This window comes from Orcinus orca, chromosome 19 (assembly GCF_937001465.1).
Source record: "Orcinus orca chromosome 19, mOrcOrc1.1, whole genome shotgun sequence".
In the NCBI taxonomy this organism is placed as follows: domain Eukaryota; kingdom Metazoa; phylum Chordata; class Mammalia; order Artiodactyla; family Delphinidae; genus Orcinus; species Orcinus orca.
The window spans coordinates 42,927,478-42,948,591 of record NC_064577.1 but is presented as its reverse complement, the minus strand read 5'-3'; the positions used below and the strand labels follow the sequence as shown (position 1 = coordinate 42,948,591).

The 21,114-nt window shown below is 49.2% G+C and overlaps 1 protein-coding gene and 1 long non-coding RNA gene across 2 annotated transcripts in view; both read left to right on the top strand.

The window, feature by feature from the left end:
- The window catches only part of LASP1 (LIM and SH3 protein 1), a 37,591-nt gene extending 25,218 nt beyond the window's left edge, over nt 1-12,373 (top strand). The window contains exons 5-7 of the mRNA XM_004282711.4: nt 8,464-8,608; nt 8,965-9,068; nt 11,699-12,373. Coding sequence (XP_004282759.1) covers nt 8,464-8,608; nt 8,965-9,068; nt 11,699-11,872 — 423 coding nt within the window. The 3' untranslated portion in view covers nt 11,873-12,373. The remainder of the gene's footprint in view (nt 1-8,463; nt 8,609-8,964; nt 9,069-11,698) is intronic.
- Nucleotides 12,374-12,577: 204 nt separating this feature from the next.
- On the top strand, nt 12,578-20,049 carry LOC117197738 (uncharacterized). Its single transcript, XR_004478573.2, has 3 exons — nt 12,578-12,970; nt 17,656-17,770; nt 18,347-20,049. It is a non-coding gene; the product is annotated as an uncharacterized LOC117197738 (long non-coding RNA).
- Nucleotides 20,050-21,114: the final 1,065 nt, after the last annotated feature.

Below are 21,114 nucleotides of genomic sequence, written 5' to 3'. Positions count from 1 at the left end.
AAGCCGTCAGAACCTGCCATGCCCCAGACCATGGCTTTTAAGCTTTGACAGCAACCTGCAGTATGAAATACATGTCACATCGTGACCCACCCAACAGGCCTGCTGATTTATTTAAGGGAAACAGAATCAAAGCTTCCAGGAAAGAGGGCTTTACCGCTTAAAGGGCATTCGGATATCTTCTGTTCTATTTTAGTTTGTGAAAGACGCTGGTTGCCGACTTAACTAAATGGGTTTCGCAACTAGGTTGTTGACCAGCAGCTTGAAATTCATGGCTTGAGGAAATGGAGTGCTTCCCTTGGGCTAGGATGCCTCTGAGGGCTGTAATCCCTACCTGCTCCCCTGCTCCTCTGCCTCCCACCCCCGCCAGAAAAAAAAAGCCTGTCTCAGTTGCTTCTTCATAAGCCAGGGCCAGACCTCACACCCTAGAGCTTCCCTGCCAGTCGGTGGCCGGACCTCCAAAGGGTAAAGCCGGAGGAAAGAAGGTGTGGGTCTCAGCTCTCCACATGGAAAACGGGAGGGAGGGGAAGCCATGGTAAGGGACGGAACCCAGTGGGCTCCCAAAGCTGGAATCTTGAGTCTTCAGCCTCTGTGGCTTTTCGCACCTGCACGCACCCCTCCCCCCTCCCCTCCCCCCGCCCTCCCCCTGCCCTCCCCCCTGCCCTCCCCCCAAACTAGTTATTGGAGGTGTTAATGTCTGAGGAGCCCTGGTAACAGAGCTCACCCTCGCCAAGACACTCACACCTGAGGAGATAACATCTTATCATTAACCACAGGGCTGCAATTAGCTGATTGTCCTCTGTTCTGAGGTGGGGGAGGTGACTCGAGCCTGACCTGGTTCTGCTTTTGCAGCCTTAGCTGGAACCTGTGACTTGTGACCACAATGCTGGAAGACTCTTGGTTTTAGCAAGTACAGTTAGTCTGTCAACTGTGGGCCTCCAAACAGCTGGACGAGAATCACTTGCAAAGGTTGATTGAAAATGCAGGCTCACAGGCCTCCTCCCCAGGCCACCTGGGAGCAGAACCCAGGAACCAACATTTTCTCTCTCTTTTTTTAGGAACCAGCATTTTATTTTTAAAATTATTTTTGTTGTTCCTTTTTATTTTTATTGAGCTATAATTGGCATACTGCACTGTATACCTTTAAGTTTTCCAACATGATGATTTGCCTTACTTACATCATGAAATGATTGTCGCAGTAAGTTTAGGGGACGGCCATCATCTCATACAGATACAAAATTAAAGAGATAGAAAATAAAATTTCTTTTTCAGGAACCAGCATTTTTAACACATCCCCTGGGTTACCTGAAGTTGAGAATCGTCACCAAGAGCCTGAAAAAGCTTTACCAGAGGTGCCAGGCCTGGCCACATCCCAGAACCCCCCAGGGAGCTTTAAACCATGTTGTTAACTTGTCCCTCCTCCAGAAGAGTTTTGGGAAAGATGGTTTAGAGCCACACCTTTTGTTTTGTATCCAAAATAGTGTTCCTGTATGTAGCCTGTCACTCACTTCCCAGGTTAACGACAGATGACTCCTCATTTGCGAGGAAAATGTCAAGCACTTAGCATGTGATAAATATTGTCAATTACTATTAATTTAAAGGCAGACTCGTCTGCTTTCTACACTGTGGCTAATGAAGGGACATGGACTAAAATTTGGCTGAAAAGTTAGGCCATTGTCTAGTACTGAGAATGTCTGGAAAACTGAGGGGGCAAGGTGCTAGTTAGACATCTGTGGTGAGTATTTGTGTCTTTTTTTTTTTAAACTGAAGTCTAGTTGATTTACAATGTTGTGTTAATTACTGCTGAACAGCAAAGTGATTCAGTTATACACATATATACGTTCTTTTTTTATATTCTTTTCCATTGTGATTTATCATAGGGTATTGAATATAGTTCTTTATGCTATACAGTAGGACCTTGTTTAGTAATTGTGTCTTCATTAAAGGCACCTGAAGGGGTGAGAGGCCAGGACCACAGGCTGTGAGCTGAAATTTATCCTGGCCATTGGTCAGCAGCTGTGATGGCTGTAATGGACGGGAGTCTTTAATTGCTGAGGTCCCTATATGGGAGCCACAGCCTTCAAGCAGAAAAGCTTTTATTTATCTACATATCTACTTATATACTGACTTTCTGTGTACAATTTTGGGTCTTTTAACTTTTCCTTTTTCTGTGAAGTGTAACACATAAACACCTGTGTGTGTACTCACCATGCAAGTCAAGAAGCAGAGCGTGACAGCACCCCTGTCAAAATAGAGTTTTCAAAGTGTTAAAAAAAACAACAACAAAAAACGTAACTCTCATGCAGTGAATACCTATCATATAATTACCTTAATTATGAGGAACCAGCTGGAGCATCTGACAGGCAGAGGTGATGCCTAGTCTGTGAAAGAAAGCACTGGATATAATTAGATACAGAACTAGTTAGTGTTCTGCCATTAGCTGCAGAACTAGTTAATGTCCTCCAGGACTATAAAACCATAAGCTTTGGGCTTCCCTGGTGGCGCAGTGGTTAAGAATCTGCCTGCCAATGCAAGGGACACGGGTTCGAGCCCTGGTCTGGGAAGATCCCACATACTGCAGGGCAACTAAGCCCGCAAGCCACAACTACTGAGCCCACGTGCCACGACTACTGAATCCCGGGCGCCTAGAGCCCGTGCTCCGCAGCAAGAGAAGCCACAGTGAGAAGCCTGCACACTGCAACGAAGAGTAGCCCCCTGCTCCTCAACTAGAGAAAGCCCGTGAGCAGCAACGAAGACCCAACACAGCCAAAACAAACTAATTAATTAATTTATTTATATAAAAACCCAAAACCATAAGCTTTGGAGATAGCCTTGCTACAGGCAGAAATCCTTTGCATTTCTTTCAGTCAGAAATAATTAGTAGCTTATATTCCTTAAATAAGCTTCATTCCTTATAGTCCAGGCCTAATCAGTAGTAAATAGTAAAGTCAAAGAAAATTCTAGCCCCAGAGTCAAATGCCCCAGAGGTGGGCTTGTTGGACAACCCTGTAGTTTAATTTTTGAAAGCGTGTGCTGTTCTTTCCTTTACAATTTTAAAATGTAGCTATGCTTTGTTTTTTTCACTATGTAATTTTTTTTCTTGTTTTTAAATTGAAGTATACTTGGTTTAAAATGTTGTGTTAGTTTCAGGTGTACAGAGAAGTGATTCAGTTTTATATATACATATTTTTCCCCCAGATTCTTTTCCCTTATAGTTTATTACAAGATATTGAGTATAGTTCCCTGTGCTATACAGTACGTCCTTGTTGATTATCTCTTTTATATTTAGTAGTGTGTCTATGTATCTCAGACTCTTAATTTATCCCTCCCCTGCAACTATGCATTTCTGAATACTATAGTTTTGTTTTTCCCAATTTTGAACATATCTGTTCTTTTGCGTCTTGCCTCCTTTGGGCAACGTTGGGTTTAAAGAATCATGTACATGTTTGCAAGCAGCTGTAGTTTGTTCTATTTTGTTGTTGTATAGCATTCCATTTAAGATGCTTATATTGATGCTGGTGTTGATGGTCATTTGGAGTGCTTCTATGGCTGTGGACAGCTTCATACATATTTCCTAGTGTCGATAATGTGGAGTGGAATTGCCAGATCTCAGAGCGTATGTTCCTTCAGCCTTACCAGATGACACCGAACTACTTTTCGAGCGGTGGTATTGATTTACCCTCTCGCCGGCAGTGATGAGAGTTTCCGTGGCTGTACATCCTTAGACTTGTTCCTTTTAGCCATTTTGATTGTGTGTAGTGGTATCTCATGGTTTTAACTTGCATTTCTCTGATTCTTAATGAAATCGAGCACAGATTTACATTTGTTTTAAAAACAAAATCGTGTTAGTCTCTCACAGGGAGCACAGCGTAACCTGGTGGTTGAGAACTAGGAGCTGACGTTAGGACTCACCCACCCCTTACCTACCTCCTGAGCATTGGTTTCCCCATCTGTAAAATGGGGATGACAGCGATACCTTGTTCTTGGGCTGGCTGAGAAAAGGAAATGGGTTATACATATAAGGGCACCACAGAGGACTGCAACAAACGGAAACACTGTTAGAAAAAAACAGACCCTGGCTGGTGAGTTGACTATTCCATTCAAAGCCTGATGTTCCCTTCTTGGTCATGATGTAGAATCATGTGGAAGCAAGTGTGGAGTCAGACCTTTGTTTTCCACCACAATCAGGAGAGCAGGGGTTCAGAAAACGGAACATCAGCTAGCAGAAAAAATGCATTTTTCTTAGGTTTGGAATGGACCCTCAACTAGTCATCCTGGAGTCCTGGCTGGCAGGGCCCTTGGATGAGTGAGGAGGGTCCTGAGGCCTGGGTCCCTCTACCCATGTGCACTTGGATCTCATGGGCACAGTTACAGCCTGGCATCCTTCCATGGGCTCCCAGGACAGTTTTTAGACCAGGGCTCTGCTGACATTTCTGAGCTTATGGTGACACCTTTTCAGGGCATTTAGACGATTAGAACTTTGCTGAGCTTGGAACAGGGAGGGATCAGACAGGGCCTTGGCCTCTGAAAAATGTTCATTTTCCTTTTGAATGTGCTAACACCCTTTAAGGTGCCTCTTTGCTTCTCAAACCATTAGGTTGATCAGCAAAGTAATAACAGTTTCCCCGCTTGTTGGGCAGGGGAGGGAGAGGAAGTTGAGAGGATTGAAATTTTATCAGGTGGGGCTGGGCAGAAGGGAACTGCAACCTCACTTTTTGCAGTCCATTTCCCCTCTGTGCTGCAACTCCTGACTTAAGTGCCAGGCACCCCTTCTCTCAGTTAGGGTGACCTTGTGATTATCATCCCTTTTGAGAGTGAAAGGCAGTGCTATTCATATGTATTCCAGAAGACATGAACTGGTACTAGGGGCAGACTTGGGCATGTGGTCATCCTGACACAGGAAAGGGCCCGTCCAGCTGTGGCTTTGTCCTTGTGTCCCCAGCCTCAGCCCTGACTGAGTAATGAAAGTCATTTAACTTCTGAGCCTCATTTACTTCTATAAAATAGGAATTAAAGTGTACCTATCCGACTTGTTTTTTAAGGGTGATTATTGTCAGGGCCAAGGGAGATTATGTGCAGAGAACTCAATGTGAAAAGCTGAGCAAAGGTCAAGGTTATTACTATTAGATTAACAGGTGGTTCCTGCATCGATGGTGGGGAGGCTGCCACGACTCTGTCCGCCTGAATCAGCTGGGCCTAATTTTATAGATATTTACGCATGTGGGGTGGCTTTTTAAGGAGCAAGATGGATCCCATCAGCCACTTGTGGAAACGCACACACGTCCCTACTTGCTTTCAGCTCTAGAGTTTGGCTAGGTTCCTAGAGGTAGTCGGGAGCCTCCAGACCACGTGGGAGCAGGTGGTACCGTAACCTCTTTTTAAGATGAGGAAACTCAGGCTCAGAGGGGATGGGACTCTTCCAAGCTCACTGAGCAAGTGAAGGGCTCATGACCCCAGGGATGAGACGTGGGAGGGACACTGCAGCTCTCGATGAAGGACTAAGTCTGTAGGACGCAAAAGGGGAGATGGTGCCAGGCCTGGGACCCAGACATGCCTCCTTCCTCAGAGAGTCACCCCTTCACTAATACAGACAGAGCCATACCCAGAGAAGTGGGCCGTCAGCCGGGACACACCTGCCCCTCAGGCCACCTCCTGGCTCCCTCAGGGCCCGGTGCAGGCCTCTGTCGGCCTCCACATGTACACTTTCCCTCCCTTAGTCATCGGCTCCCAGAGTCAGGCCTCTTTTCATTAACAGACAGTAAACAAGGGAAGCTGACCTTTCCCACCCCCCAGGACAAAAGTCAGAAGGCCAGTTGCCTTGGGAGCCTAGAGGCCTCTCCTTGTCCCCACCCCCGACTGCTCACCGGAGGACGGGGTCACCAAGGGAGTGGGGCTAAGGGACACTCACCTTTTGCCCTTGTTTTAGGAATCTGAGAGCAGGGCACTGGCCCTGTGTCTTTGAACTTCGCCCCTGGGTGCTCTTCCTTTTGGGAGTTCAGGGATTCGATGAGTTTTCAGTCTGACCAGGATCAGCTGCTTCCCCTTCAGGAATGGGCTCAGTTTATTTCACCATTTGGTTGTGGGTCCCTACTTGGGCGTGAAGGGAAGGGGCAGGGGGAGGAGGGGGCTGGTCCTCCCTGCCTCCAGACAGGGCCCATCCTGGGCTTTGCTGCTGCCCCACCTGTTCTCCCAGCCTGGGCTGCAGTGGGTCACCGTCAGTTAACAGCTGGAAGAGCAGCTGAACGATGTGGGTGGAACGATGTGGGTGGTCCCAGCCCACCACCCCTGCAGACCTTTAGCCCAGCTACTCCTGTGTAAGGCCTGCCTGGCCGAGTGTTAACTCTTGCCCTCCTTGCAAAGCGGATACGAGAAGGCAGCAAAGAAAGTGGGAGGGGGTGGCCCACGGGAGGCCCCGGGCTGGGACAGCTGGATCAGGCCTTGGTAGGGGCTTCCGGGGCACAGGATCGCTCGTTGCTTCTGCTCCGGGAAACAGGGCAGGCTTTGCCCCCATCCGTTCCCTGTCCCCTCACCCCACCCCCTTTTTCACTGGGAGAAGCATGGGGCAGGATCCTGGTGAACAGGAAGTGAGAACCGGCTTCTGGTCCGAGGCCTGGAGACAATTCAGCCCCGGGTCTGCTCAGGACAGGACCAGTTTTCTGTGTCCTGCTTTCCAGGTTTCCTCTGGGGGGTGAGGGGGAGCTATTCTGTCACTCTCTGTCCCACTTCCTCCCCGAGCCCCGGCCCAGCCCAGCGATCCCGGAACACACAAACCACGGGCTTTCCACCTCCTCTGTTGCTTCCTCCCCACCAGCGTCCTCTCTGAAAAGTGAATAGACCCCACTAGGGGTCCTCAAGGTGGGGTGTGGGCTACATGCCAGTGAGAGTACAGGGAGAAAACCCTAGAACTCCTGGAGGTTGTTCTTTTTCATCTCATCCTTGGTTTTATTCATATTTTTGGTGTGAGTTTTACAGGAGACATTCCATATTTGTAAAGTGATGCTTGTGTGTAATTGCTAAAATAGATGCAATTTGGGAGGATTGTGCTAAAACAGATTTTACCAACAGGAATATGCATTCGACATATTTGGGCAAGCAGGGGTCAGCAAATTTTTCCTGTAAAGGGCCAGATAGTAAATATTTTAGGCTTTATGGGCCGAAGGGCCTCTGTCGAAGCTACTCAGCTCTGCAATGAAAGCAACCATAGGTAATGGGAAATGAATGGTGAGACTGTGTTCCAGTAAAACTTTATTTCTGGACACTGAAATTTGAATGTCATGGAAATTTCACATGTTACCAATCTTATTCCTCTTAATTCTCCCCCCACTCCCCCATCCCCATCCTCCAAACATTACAAAATGTAGAAACCGTTCTTAGCTCGCAGGCTGTGAGCACACAGGCTGCAGGCCCGTGGACCAGAGTTTGCCAACCTCTGCTCTAGATCACTGGTTCTCAAACTTGAGCCTGCTTCAGACTCACCTGGGGGAATCTTTTAAAAGTGCATAGTCCCCCCCACAAAAAAAAAAAAAAAAAGAAAGAAGGAGAGAGAGAGAAAGAAAGAAAAAAAAGTGCATATTCCAAAACCCTAGCCCTGATTTTGTAGATTCTGTGGAAGGTCCTGGAACCTGCATTCTAACAAGCAGCTCAGGTGGGTTGGGAGCAGACAGTCTGAAGACCAGATCTTAAGAACGCAGCTCTGGGTCCTGGTATGTTCAGTTCAGCCAGCCCTTGCTGAGGACCCTGGGGTGTGTGGCTTCTCTAGGCCTCTTTTTGCCCATTTTTGGAACCTGAGGAGAGAAGGAACTCATCTTCTAGATACCAACCCACCCTCAAGGGAGGGCCTGGCATTTCTTTGCCCTGCAGGCTAGGGTCCTCAGCAGAACTCTGCGAGGTCATGCCCGCAAGAGGCAGAGTCGCCTGCTGGTTAAGAGCACAGTCTCTGGAGTCTCCGTGAGCATGGGTAACTCATGCTGCTTGTCGGTGACTTAGTTTCCTTCTTGTCTGTTAAATGGCGACTATACTGTACCCCCTTGTAGGTGCTGTCAAGGTAAAACGAGCATGTGATGCAGAACACCTAGCACAGTGCCTGGCACCTAGTAGGTGCTCAATAAACAGGAGTTGCTGCTTTTGCTGCTGTGGACCAGTGTGAAAGCAGGGTAGCCCTAGCCCCTGCCACAGGCACAGAAAAATGACCATTTACATTTGTCTCATGCTTTAGTTTACGTGGCCCTTTTACATCCATTATCTCATTGCATCCTTCAGCAACCCCTGTAAAGTGGAAATGGAGGTGTAGCAAGGTTAAGTGCTTGTTCAGGGGCACATAGCTGGTACATCCCCAACAAGAACCCAGCTCTCTTTGCCTGGAGACCTCCAGGAGTCTCTCCCGTCCCAGGATCTTGAGTGGCAGCGGAAGGGGAGCTTTGGCTGGTTTGCTGTGGGTCCTTCACCCAGCACTTTCTGCCCCCGCAGATAAAATACCACGAAGAGTTTGAGAAGAGCCGCATGGGCCCCAGCGGGGGTGAGGGCCTGGAGCCAGAGCGCCGAGATCCCCAGGACACTGGCTATCGGCGGCCCCAGGAGCAGCAGCCTCACCACATCCCAACCAGCGCCCCAGGTGAGCGTGAGGCCTGTGCGGGCAGAGGACCTGAGGCCAGGCCGGCTACAGGGTTGGGAGGAGGTGAGAGGGAAGCCTCGTGTACACACACACACCCAGGTCTCATCCCTACCGAGGGCACAAGCACCAGGGTCAGGGCCCGTTCTGGGCTCCCAGCGCCATGGGGAGAGATGCAGCCCCTGTTGCAGAATTCGCGGCACCAGCAAATGTGCACACAGAGACAGAAGCCTTTGAGCAGCGTGGCGGTTGAGTGAGGTGATGGGCGGTGGAAATACATGGCATGGGCTTCGTGGAAGAAGGGAGCCAGGCTGGCTTTGGCAAGACAGTTTCTGAGCCCGTCTCCTGCCGGCTTCCAGTTTACCAGCAGCCCCAGCAGCAGCAGGCAGCCCAGTCCTACGGTGGCTACAAGGAGCCTGCAGCCCCGGTCTCCATACAGCGCAGTGCCCCAGGCGGGGGCGGGGTGAGTAGCCCTGGCTGCGGGAGAGGAGGTGTGGGAGGTGAGTGGGCCTCGGGGAGACGTCCTGGACGTAATTCTTGCACTTTCCTTAGAAAACCCACCCAGGAGGCCTGGCCTCCCCTGACCTTTGACCCCAGCTCCCTTGCCCTCTGCAGATAATAGGGGTCTCAGCCTCTCGAGAAGAAAGCAAGTGTGGTGTAGGGGGCAGATTGGGACCCTGCGTTCCAGCCATAGCTGTACATTGGGCGAGTCTCGTCCACCCAGCTCCCGGCCCACGTTTCCTTACTCCAGCTACCTGGGAGCACACAAAGCACCTTTCTGCTTGGGGCCCTCCAGGCTGCGCCCTGCTCCCCAGTCTCCATGACGATGACCTGCCAGGTCCCTCAGATCTCAGCTTGCCCCTGCCTCTGAGGCACCCTCCCAAACCACCCTGTGGCGAGTGGGTCTCCCCTGACGTGTCTGTCCTTCTGCCCCACTGGTTTCCTTCAGAGCACTTTTTCCACCTTGAAACAGTTCTCTGGGTTTGTCATCTTCTGACTGTGACCCCCACTGGACTTGACGCTCCATGTGGGCAGGGCAGTGTCTCTTTGGTTCACCTACTCTGAGCCAGGCTCAAAGCGGGAAGCCATCAATTTAGTGAATAAATTAACGAGCAAAGTGGGAGGTGGGGTGGGATCAGGCTTACCAGCCCTCAGACTAGAGGTTTGGTCTGTAAGTCCTGCTACTTATCCCAGTGACGGTGCAGCCAAGCTCAGCTCCTCTATGCCGGGTGCCTTGGAATTCAAAGTAGCTCATGTAGAAGTAGGAGGGACAATACTCCGAGAAATAAAGTAGCTTGAGATAAGTGGCCTGCTCGGGCCTCAGGCTCTGGCCACACAAACGAGGGAGTGATTGTCAGCGCTATCTGGGGTGTCAGGTGGGCCGTAGAGGTCGTGTGAAGGATAAGGTTCCAGATAGACCAGCCAGTCCTTCCAATACTCACTAAGCCTGTTCTGGACTGAAGGGATTTGGCTCTGAATAAAAGTCCACCTTCCTGCCCTCTTGAAGCTTACATTCCAGTCGGGAGACAAACACGAAAGCCAAGAGATAAGTAGGTAAGTAACGAAAGGTCAGAGAGAAGCTGTGAAGAAAAAGACAGCCGAATGAGAAGGGGAGAGAACAGCAAAGTTCTCAGTAAAGTAAAGGAATGAGTGGTGGAGGAGAACAGCAATTGCAAAGGTCCTGAGGCAGGAATGTTCTAGGAAAGTTCAAGGATCAGCAGGAAGGCCAAGGTGACCAGAGAGGGGAAGAGGGCAGGGAATGAGGTCTGATCATGCAGGGACTTGTAGGCCATAGGAAGGCCTTTGTGACTGGTGAGCTGTGCAGAGTAAGGGGTTTGACTTGTGTTTTTAAAACGTGGCTCTAGCAGCTGCGTTGAGAAGCAGCAAGAGAAGATTGAGGGCGGAAGCAGGGAGATGAGTTAGGCGGCTATTGCAGGATGCGGGCTTAGATGTGGTGACTTGGCCCAAGAGATTAAAGGCAGAGTTGGTGATAAGAGACCGAGGTCACTTCCGTCATTTCTTGAGGGTTGTGACCTCTTATTCCATAGCCTTCGGGGCTGATGAAGCTGGTTTCTGCTGCGGGGGTGGGGGCGGGTTTTGAAATTTCATGCTGAAGAGGATAGGGGGCCTCTGAAGGATTTAAAGCCAGGGAGGAACATCCTCAGGTTTGCATTTTGGAAAGTTCCCCCGAGATCACAATGGATGAACAGTTGGAGGAGGCAGACCAGAGGCTGCAAACAGAAGGTCTGAGCAGGGGTCCTGGTGGTGGGGCGGGGCAGCGGGGGCAGATCCCGGAGGTTTCTAATGGGCTCGTCCAGCCCCGGACCCACACTGATCCCAGAGCCTGGCCTGGGGCACCGTAAAGCCTGAGCTGACCCCCGGAGACAAGTCGATGTCAAGGGCAGTGAGGGTCAGAGGACGTTAGAATCTTGCCTGCTTCCAAGATCACAGCTAGAGTTCATGTGTTTTTACTGGACATTTCCTACAGCTGGGGCTTAAGCACAAGACTTTGGCTGAGGTTGGAAGGTGGGACCTAACAGATATGTCTTGTGTCACCTGGAGGTTTTTCTCACAGGAATTGGTCTTTGTCCTGAATTTGGGAACCAGATTCATCAACAGCTTCAAAAAAAGAAGAAAGACTGGTGCTTATAATAACACAGATAGGGACTTCCCCGGCAGTCCAGTGGTTAAGATTCCGAGCTTCCACTGCAGGGGGCACGGGTTCGATCTCTAGTCGGGGAACTAAGATGCCACATGCCACGCGGGGCGGCCAAAAGAAAAAAAAAATGCAGATAATAGAACACATGTCATATTTTTAACCTCTACCCGGCATGGTGTCCACCGGACATTACTGCGTTCCTGTCCCGAGAGACAGGGCAGAACTATTGTAACCTCCATCCCTGTTTATGCCTGGCCCTTGTTAGACGCCAGATGCATTATTAAAAAGGTGGTTGCTCTCAGAAAATGAGACACAGAGGTGAGAAAATTCATGGCAGAGCCCAGCCCTTCCGTGTCTCCCAGCTCCTGGTCCACTCTGCTCTGGGGTCCCAGAGAGTTAGGCACCCCTGACTAACCGCGCCCCGACCCCTGCAGAAGCGGTACCGCGCCGTGTATGACTACAGTGCCGCCGACGAGGACGAGGTCTCCTTCCAGGACGGGGACACCATCGTCAACGTGCAGCAGATCGACGACGGCTGGATGTACGGGACCGTGGAGCGCACCGGCGACACGGGGATGCTGCCGGCCAACTACGTGGAGGCCATCTGAGCCCGCCGGGCGCCGCCCGCCCCATCCGTCTTCAGTGCATTCCACAGCATCGCATCCGTCCTGGGCGTGACCTGTCCACCCTTTGGTGTCTCTGTTTTTTAAAATCTGCAACAGCTTGTTTATTCTCCCCCTCTTCCAGCTTCTTTTGCCAACCGAAGCCTTGTTCTGCCACTTTCGCGGCTCCTTCCTCTGGCAGGTTTTCCCCTTGACCAACTCCTTGATTTTCTCTCTGGATGGAACAGGTGTGGACCTCTCTGAGGGAAGCCGAGGCCCGTGGGGCTGGTCTGGGGGGGCGACCCGTCAGCTCCCAGGCCTCTGCCTTCTCTCTTTTCTTCCCCCTCAGCCCCTCCTGCCCACCTCCTCACACACCCAAACATTCCAGGCTGGGGTGAGCCCCAGACCCCCAGGACTCCCAGGGCGGCTGGGAGTTGCTTCACACACTCCCGGGAGTGGGACCCACCGCCCTTGCCCCTGGGATGGGGACAGGGGTGCTGCCGTCGTGCAGGGACCAGTGAGATGGGCTTTGCCTCTGCTTCTCAAAGATGGGGCTGCCAGCCCTCCAAGGGGCTCCCTCACCCTTCTCTCCCCAGCTCAAGGGCAACAGAGGAGGGTGACGTTCCTGCTTTGGGATTCATTCTTCCCTCCGGACACGGTTCCTTTTCACACTGTGATTTTGCTCAGCTGCCCACCCGAGCCTGGTGTGGGTGAGCAGCTCCCCAGGAAGCTCGGCTTGGGTCCGGTTCTCGCCTTTACTTTAGGGACAGCTGCAGGAAGGAGGGGAACGGGGTGTTCTCTCTGCAGCCCTTTTCCCTCACTCCCACCCCGGTCCCCAGGGTCCCTGGCTTGCCGCCTTGTGAAGGGTGCACCAGGGAAGCCTCGGGCCTCTCGCCCATGCAGCCCGGCCTCTCGCGAGATCTAGTTAGGCCGCTCCTCGCCGCGCCTCCTGGCAAGGTGTCTCCAGGCCTTCCATGGCCTCCCCGCTCCCCACTTCCCGCCCGACCCCAGGTGGACTGTTCGAAACCACAGGACCCTCTGTATCTCCAGGACTTTGTTACGGGGGAAGGAGCGAGTGTCTGCAGGTGTCCGTGACAGGCGAGGGTGAGTGTGAGCGTGAGAGAAGCGGGCGGGGTGCGGGCTGTGTGTGCAGAGCTGTCCTCCCCGATATTTTCCTCAAAACCCACAGTGAGAGGGGAGGACGCTGGGGGAGAGAAATTCCTTATGTTTTCTTTGGAGTGAAAAATCCCTCCTCCTATCCCCGAATGGAGGAAGCCCATCCACCCCCTTTCCAATGTGCCAGGCGGAAGTAAGGGGGTGGGGGTGCTTGGTGGGGGAGGGGTGGGGGGAAGGCTTTGTGGCTCCAGGCATATTCTCTCCCCCATCTCTGTGTCCTGGGCCGCAGAATAGGGGGCCAGGGGACCCTGTGTCACCCGCACTGTCTCCCCCGCCACCCTGCCCAGGCTAGCTCCCCATTTACTTAAAGCCTCCTTGAAGCAGAGGGGAGGGTCCCAGGGCTACAAAACTGGAAGCACAGACCCAGGATGAGGAAGGGAAAGATGGTGCTATCTCCAAGTCCCTTCTCTTGCTCGTTGGTGGCTGTGACGACCCTTGCCTGGCTTTATTCATCTCTGGGCTTTCTTGTCACCCTTCTGGGTCACCCCTCCCATCTTCACCCCGAGTCCGCTGACTCAGGCCCCACAGGTTGACATCCTTGCATCCTTGTGCCCTGCAGGCATATTTAGCATCAGGTCCTCACTGCTTGTGAGTTGACTTGGGAATATTTACCCCAAATCAGAGGCTTGAGCCCCTGCCTGACCAATCCCTTTCCCCCTTGGCCAGAACCAAGGTGAAGGCAGGTGGAGTGTCTTATGTTGGGCCATTTGGGGGATGAGGGAGGCAGAGAGGGAACAATTTTGGGAGCCTTGAGGCAGGCGCTGGTCCATTTTGTTTCCTCTTGATCTCAAAGCACAATGTGGATTCTGGGACCAAAGGTCAGAGACACATCCTGTTGGAGAGCCTGCGGTTGGCAGGGTGGTGAGAGGGTGGGAGGAGGACCTGGGGGAGCAAGAAGTAGCCTCTTTTCACTCGGCTTAAATTTCCTTCCAAATCAAGGCAAGCCAGCCGCTGGAATCTTGCTGCCAGCCCTCTGCTCCTCCCATCCTAAAAATAGGGGACCTTTTCTTACACACCCCCAGAGAGAGGAGGGACTGTCACACTGGTGCTGAGGGACCCAGGGGCTGCTGGGAGTCCTTATTCCTTTCCAGAACCATCCATACCTAGAAGAGCACAGAACCTGAGGGCTGGGCCAAGTCCTGGTCTTTTTTTATGTTTCACAGGTTTTTTAGCTGATCTAATCCCAGGAAAGCAAAGCTAGAATGTGAATATAACTTTAGTGGACCAATAATGAAATGCAAGAAGCCCAATGGTGAGAAAAGTGAATTCTCTCAATATTGCTTCCTGTTTTCTTTCTCATGTCCCTCCAGGGAAAATTGTTGCTTAATTTCCGCCTTTTCCCCCTCACATATGCACTTCTGGGCCTTTTTTTTTTTTAATAGCTGGAAAAAAAAAATACCACCCCACAGACCTGTATTTAAAAAGAAACAGAAATGACCATGTGAAATTTGCCTCTGTCCAAACATTTCATCCGTGTGTGTGTGTGTGTGTGTGTGTGTGTGTGTGTGTGTGTGTGTGAAGCCGTCGTTCATCTTTTTATATGGGGTGGTTGTCTTTCCTTGGTCTGTTTTGGTCCCCTCCCTCGTGGGCTTGTGCTTGGGATCAAATCTTTCTGGGCTGTTATGATTTTGAACATTTGACTTGGACCACAAGTGACTCTTTCTCCTGGTGACTCAAATAAAAGTATAATTTTTACCTGCAGACTTGGTTATCTCTCTGGCTCTGAGGTGCTGCTGTGTCTGTGTGTCCCGTCTGCTTGGGGGGCATTGGCCCATCACCCTCCTGGGAGCTCTGCTGTCCTTCAGGGGGAGAATGACCAGCCTGGAAGCTGTCACCCTGGGAGGAAGGGAGCAGTGGTGTGTCTGCTCTGACGGGGGCCTGGGCACCTACTTCCTCCTTGTGGAGAACTCCTCACCGGCTAGCTCCTGGCTACATCCCTCTGCCCAGCTTGGTGACACTCCCAGAAGTTTCTTTGAGCTCCCATATTCTTCTCTTAACTGCCTTACTTCCTTTGTTCTGCACCTGTCTCCCCACTAGCCAGTGCGCTGTCAGGGCAGGTAATGGGGCTAACTCATCTTTCCAACCCCGCTGCCTGCCCAGGGCTGGGCACATAGCTGCTCAGCAAATGTTTGCTGAATTATTGAATGAGCTCAGCTTGGGGGTGGGGGCAATTTTGCCTCTGCCTGACACAAAGGAGGAACTCAGCACGTGTTTGAGGAATGAAATGACAGATGGCCTGGGACAGTCTGCAGTGGGATGACATGGGTGAAGCCGTCCACAAGGTGCTCTGGCAACGCGAAGCAGCACTCACGATGTCTGATGAATGGATCTTAAACACACATTTTTTCCCTTTGACATTATTACCAGCTCTGTGAGAGAAGTAGCTACTGTGATGTCCATCTTACAGATGGGGTTCACTGAAGCCCAGAAATGCAGAAATGTTTGGTGGGAGTCACACAGCTGGTGGCAGGGCTGGAGGTGTTAGGACCCCAGTGTGATGCTCCCAGCCTCCCGCTATGACCTTGCCACATGCCCTTTGCCCCTCTCCCGGCAGTATCTCCCTTGCTCCATTCTTTGCTCCAGGTGACCTGGGTCTGACCTCTGACCAGGCACGGCAGCCAGCTTCCCCTCTTCTGCAGGGTTGGGAAAGGGACAGTGGTAGAGAAGGAATCCAGATCCTTCAGCCCCAGCGCGGGCCCACCAGTCAGGCTTTGTGGAGAGGAGCATTGCCCACTCGGGCTCAGAATTAAGGCTTTCCCTGGCTTCCGGATAGCAGCAGGCTGGAGAGGAAAGGCCTTTCCCCAGAGTAAGCCTTTGTAATTAGGGGATGAGGCGGCTGCCAGGCTGCAGCGGTGTAGTGAGTGGTGAGGCAGTACTGGGTAGGATAATTAAAGTCAGTACTGACACCTGCTCCCCTTCCGAAGGCGCAGGCTGCCTAATATTGCCCCAATAGCGGGGAATGAGTTGGCAACTCTTGCCTCCGTTGGCCTGCACCCTGTTGTCTGTGGAGCCTTTTCTTCCCAGGAGCTTCAATCACCTCCAGAGTGATTTCAGGGATGGTCTGCTTGGGAGGGAACCAGCGCCAAGTCTCCACTCCCTAACAGCTCTGTTCCCTGCCCGCTGGAACCCATGCCGGGAGTTTCTGAACCCCCTTCTAGAAACGGCCTAAGTTCCTGAGGCTTAGCACGATGAAGGGGTTGCTAATGCCCTCGTCCTGGGTCCTTCAAAAGAACTAGCTGGGGTGGAGCCAAGGACACTAGGCCTCAGAGGTGACACAGGGAGGTTTTTTTTGTTTTTTTTTTTAGTAGGAAATAAGACAAAAGGCATAAAAATTACATAAGACATAACTGACTACCCGCCACCCAGCTTAAACTATAAAACACCAATTCTCCTTTCCCCTCAGAAGAAGCCACTTGAAGAATAGGAAGAAGAATATATATATGTATAACTGAGTCACATTGCTGTACAGCAGAAATTAACACAACATAGTGAATCAACTATACTTCAATTAAAAAAAAGTCACTTGAGTTGCATTTCTAGACACCTACTGCAGAGGGATGGGCCTAACCGAGAGTTCTTTAGTGCCCTCTCTGGGTATAACACTGCAATGAGTTCTGAAGAGGTTATAAGAGGGACAAGGATGTGGGAAATGACCACGAAGAGATAAGGAATCAATGGAGGAGAGACCTCTGGGGCTCACACTGTAATCGGAGGGATCTGAGCAACACGCATCGCAAACTGAGAAGTGCAGGTGGGGCTGAGGGGGCATTTCAGACTAACAGGGTGGGCCAGTCTGGAGCGAGAGAAGAACGTGGACTCCGGAGTGGACAAGCCTAGTTTTGGATCTTGGTCTCTACCCTTTCCAGTGAAACATTAGGCAAGTTCCTGACCATCTCTGAGCCTCATCTATAAAAGACTTGTAGGCAGGTTGAAATTACACCACGTGTGCAGTATCTGACACAGTATAGAAATCCCATAAGTGTTAGCTCCATCCCCAGACATGTCATCTGAGACTCACATGAGAACTTCATCCATGTCCCTCCATAACGTGACTTTACAGTGTGCCAGTGGCCCACCCAGCTCCCAACCATTATTTTCTGAGCTTATATGCCAAGGATGATGGGAGGGAAAAAGGAGAAGAAAGGCACTCAGGAGTATTCATTCCTTGGGCACCTGGATACAGATCAGATCTCTTCCTACTTCCATAACATTCAGACTCCATTTAGATACAAAGGGGTAGGATTGGGTTCCTGGGGAGAAATTGAGCCTCTTCACTTCTGCCTGGTCGAAATCGAGCAGTTCCTTGGTTACCCGCTCCCGGGCTTTGTGATTGGTTGGCTGTGGGGTGAGGGGGGAGAGTAAGCTGCTGATGGAGATGCAGCATCCCTTAGTCTCAGGCCCTGGGAGGGGGAGGGGAAAGGAGGGCTGAGCAGTGGAGGGAAGAGGGAGCCATTTCTCTCCACTGACTGCAACCTCCGTGCTCACAGCTCACATTTCCCCGGGACCCAGAGGCCTCCTCGGCCAAGGACTCCACAATGCTGGATATTTTCATCCTGATGTTCTTTGCCATCATAGGTCTGGTCATTCTGTCCTACATTATCTATCTGCTCTAGGGGCCCGCAGCGGCGGCGTGGAGCCTACAGCTCAGGGGGGAAGGATGAAGCTGACTGGCCGAGCATCCTGCTTGCTGACGCACCGGTGGATTTTTGCTTCTGGCCATTATTCCGGGTATTGATTCAAAAACAAAATTACAAGAGATCTTGTTTTCCTATTTTTTTCTCAGGTGCACTGATGTAGCATTTCCCAGACCACTCTGAAAAGAATAAGAAATGCCAACTTCTTTCTTTGAGACCTAATTTAAAGTAACAATTTTAAAAATGAAAAGTAAAGCCCACAATGCGAAGGATTTTTAAGTAGAATGTGTTGGGAGTGGTGTGCGTGGTGGGAGAGACTATATTTCCTAGTTTTTTCTTCAAGTTAGGTGCTCAAACTCCAATTTGTCCATTTTCTCCTGGTAATTAAAGGTAAAAAACATCTTTATATGTCAGCAGGGTGGCTTACAATCATGCTTGCATAATTGCATTAATTAATTAACTAGTGACTCATTCTAACTTGAGGATGATATAGCAAATCAAATTTACTTGGGAGTGGGGTTTTGCGGGAGATGTCAATTCTTTCCCAACTGTGGGGCTTGGCAGAGTGGCGAGAACTCCTAATTCTTGTCTTAGTCCGTGACCAGTATCGGAAGCTGATACCTTTGCTGCTATTCCCATCTGAACCTTGCTGTTTCTGGGTTTCCCACAGCTCCTGGACTCAAGTCCAACAAGAAGCCTCTCATCAACAGCAGTCCTGCTGCCCAGCAGACCTCTTCCAGAGCCTTCCGGATATGGTTAACCCCTGTCAAGCAAGGGGCTTTTTGAGCTCAGAGGCAGAGGCACTCAGCTGGGACATCAGGAATTCATGGGCATGGCTGGCAGCTGCTGCGTGCATTTGAGCTGTAGACAGAGGTGTTGAGAACACAGAGAGCTGAAATGTAGACTCATTAAAGTTACTATGGAGAACTGCTCAAAAATTTATTTGATAGCCTTTCCTTAGGTCTAAGTGCAACTGCATATTATGCTAAAGTATGTTCTTTCCTTTCTCACACGAGGGGGTTCCCTTGTAGGTCCAAGAGCATGTTGTCTATCTTCATCTATGAAGTAGTCACTTTATCACTGTCTTTAGAGATTGCACAATCTGGGGTTGTGTGATTTCCCATGTCTCACTCTCTAGAAGGAAGTTGTCATTTGAGTTTTTAAGATTTATCATATGTTCCCCACTCCATACCCCTTGTGCTCCAGCTTCTCATTTAAAGAAAGAAACAGTTATATAGTCCTCATTCTTTCTGAATAGCTGAATTATAAATTATTGAAATAAGATGGCTACACTTATCTTACTTGTTATTTGGGAAAAATCTCTCTCTTACCCTCAAATAAATGTTTTTTATATGGTCATATGTTCCTTTTCTTAAAAGCAAAACAAAACAAAAAACTTTCAACATATTTCTCCAAGTAGGTTGAAGAAACCATGTATTTGAGGCTCCAGAGTAGACTTGGGCCCCAAATCTGTGGTATCTATTCCTTTGAAAAGTCTGTCTTGATTGTTCTACATTGATTTTTATTTCTAGCTTAAAAATAAACAAGGAGAAAGATTAACTTAATAGTTTTTATTTATAACATTGTGTTCAATTTCCATGTTTTAAAAAGAAAGAAAATTGAGGCAGTATATGTCAAACTTAAGTTGGAAAACTTTCATTTTAAAATACTGGCCAAGAAAAAATACTGTTCTAGGAGCTTGTCTAGGCAACAAATTATGTGGCCTTCAATAAGTGATTTAACATTCAGGGCTTCAGTTTATTCTGACAAATGTAATGGTTGGACTAGAAAATTGTTAATGTCTCTTTCCATTTCAAAATTCTATAATTCTAGGATGAAAACTACATCTTTGAAAACAGAATTCCCAGGAACAAACTCTTTAACAGTTTACCAGTAGTCCACTTTTCTGCTCTCCCCAAATGACACTGTATAATGAAAACTCAACTTCAAAGTCTTTTTGGGTACCAACCACCACATTGTGAGGAGAAAATGAAAATATTTATTTACCCCAAACATATATCAGTGATCATTTGTCTAAGCTGCTTAGGGAATATTAACAAGTACAATACTACATGGTGGTATATAACAAAAAGGAGTAATCTGACAGATACACTAATGCAAGAAGCATGGCTCTGAACATTAATACATTCAGGGATGATCTTCTGTTTTCTGTGGAGTCCGTGACGTAACATTTCCCACTGAAACATTCCTCTTAACTCTTTGGTATAACTTGTGTTTCAAACTAAAATTTTGTACTTCAGGTCAAGAGAGCAGCTCTATGTCCTTACCTAGGTAATTAGGGCAAGTGTCAGTATTTTGGAGGGATCCAAGTTACACAGTTAATTATGGTGGTGTAGATCTTTGTGGTATAGTCTCTAACCGAGCTCCCTCTGAAGTCTTTTATGAGGTCAAGGCTCTTCAGTCTGTATCCATACAAAGTTGAAACAACTAATCAATTCAGTGAAAACAATCCACCAATTTCAGTTATCCACCAGTGATATATACCACTGGTATTGGGCACAATGTAAAGACAGATACCCTTATTTTCAATTACTTGTGAAATATTATGGTTTTAAAAAATAAAGTTACATTTTGGAAGAAACTTTATGACTTTGTACCTCCATCCATGCTATAATATGCCAGTTTATTTTTTATTTTTTTTAATATTTATTTATTTGGCTGCATTGGGTCTTAGTTACGGCATGCAGGATCTCTTTTGTTTTTTTAGTTGTGGCGTGCGGAATCTTTTAGTTGCTTTTATGGGATCTTTTGGTTGCGGAATGTAGGATCTTTAGTTGTGGTACGTGGGATCTAGCTCCCCGACCAGGGAACCCAGACCCCCTGCGTTGGGAGCGTGGGGGTCTTAGCCACTGGACCACCAGGGAAGTCCCAATATGCCAGTTTATAACAGAGTTTTACTGGGTTCATTTCGATAAAATTTTCTAAATTTCACATTTAAACTATTTGTGTATTGCCATCCTAAAATATAATAAAACATTGAAAAAATTACTTTTGTATCAATATTATAGTTTTGTGTAAATTTTATAAATCTATGTCATAGGGCAATCATGTCCTATAAAAATGAGGATTGTACTTGGCCCACAACAATGTAGTAAAACATCTCTAAATAATTGCAGATTACTTAGAAAAAAATTAATGTGGCACAATGCTAAGAATCATTATATTAATACCTGCTTTCTTGGTTAAAAAAAATAAGGGGTTTGGGTGGAAAAAGGATTTTTTTTTTTTTTTTTTTGCGTTATGCGGGCCTCTTACAGTTGTGGCCTCTCCCATTGCGGAGCACAGGCTCCGGACGTGCAGGCTCAGTGGCCCAGCAGCTCCACATGTGGGATCCTCCCGGACTGGGGCACGAACCCGTGTCCCCTGCATCGGCAGGCGGACTCTCAACCACTGCGCCACCAGGGAAGCCCCAAGGAT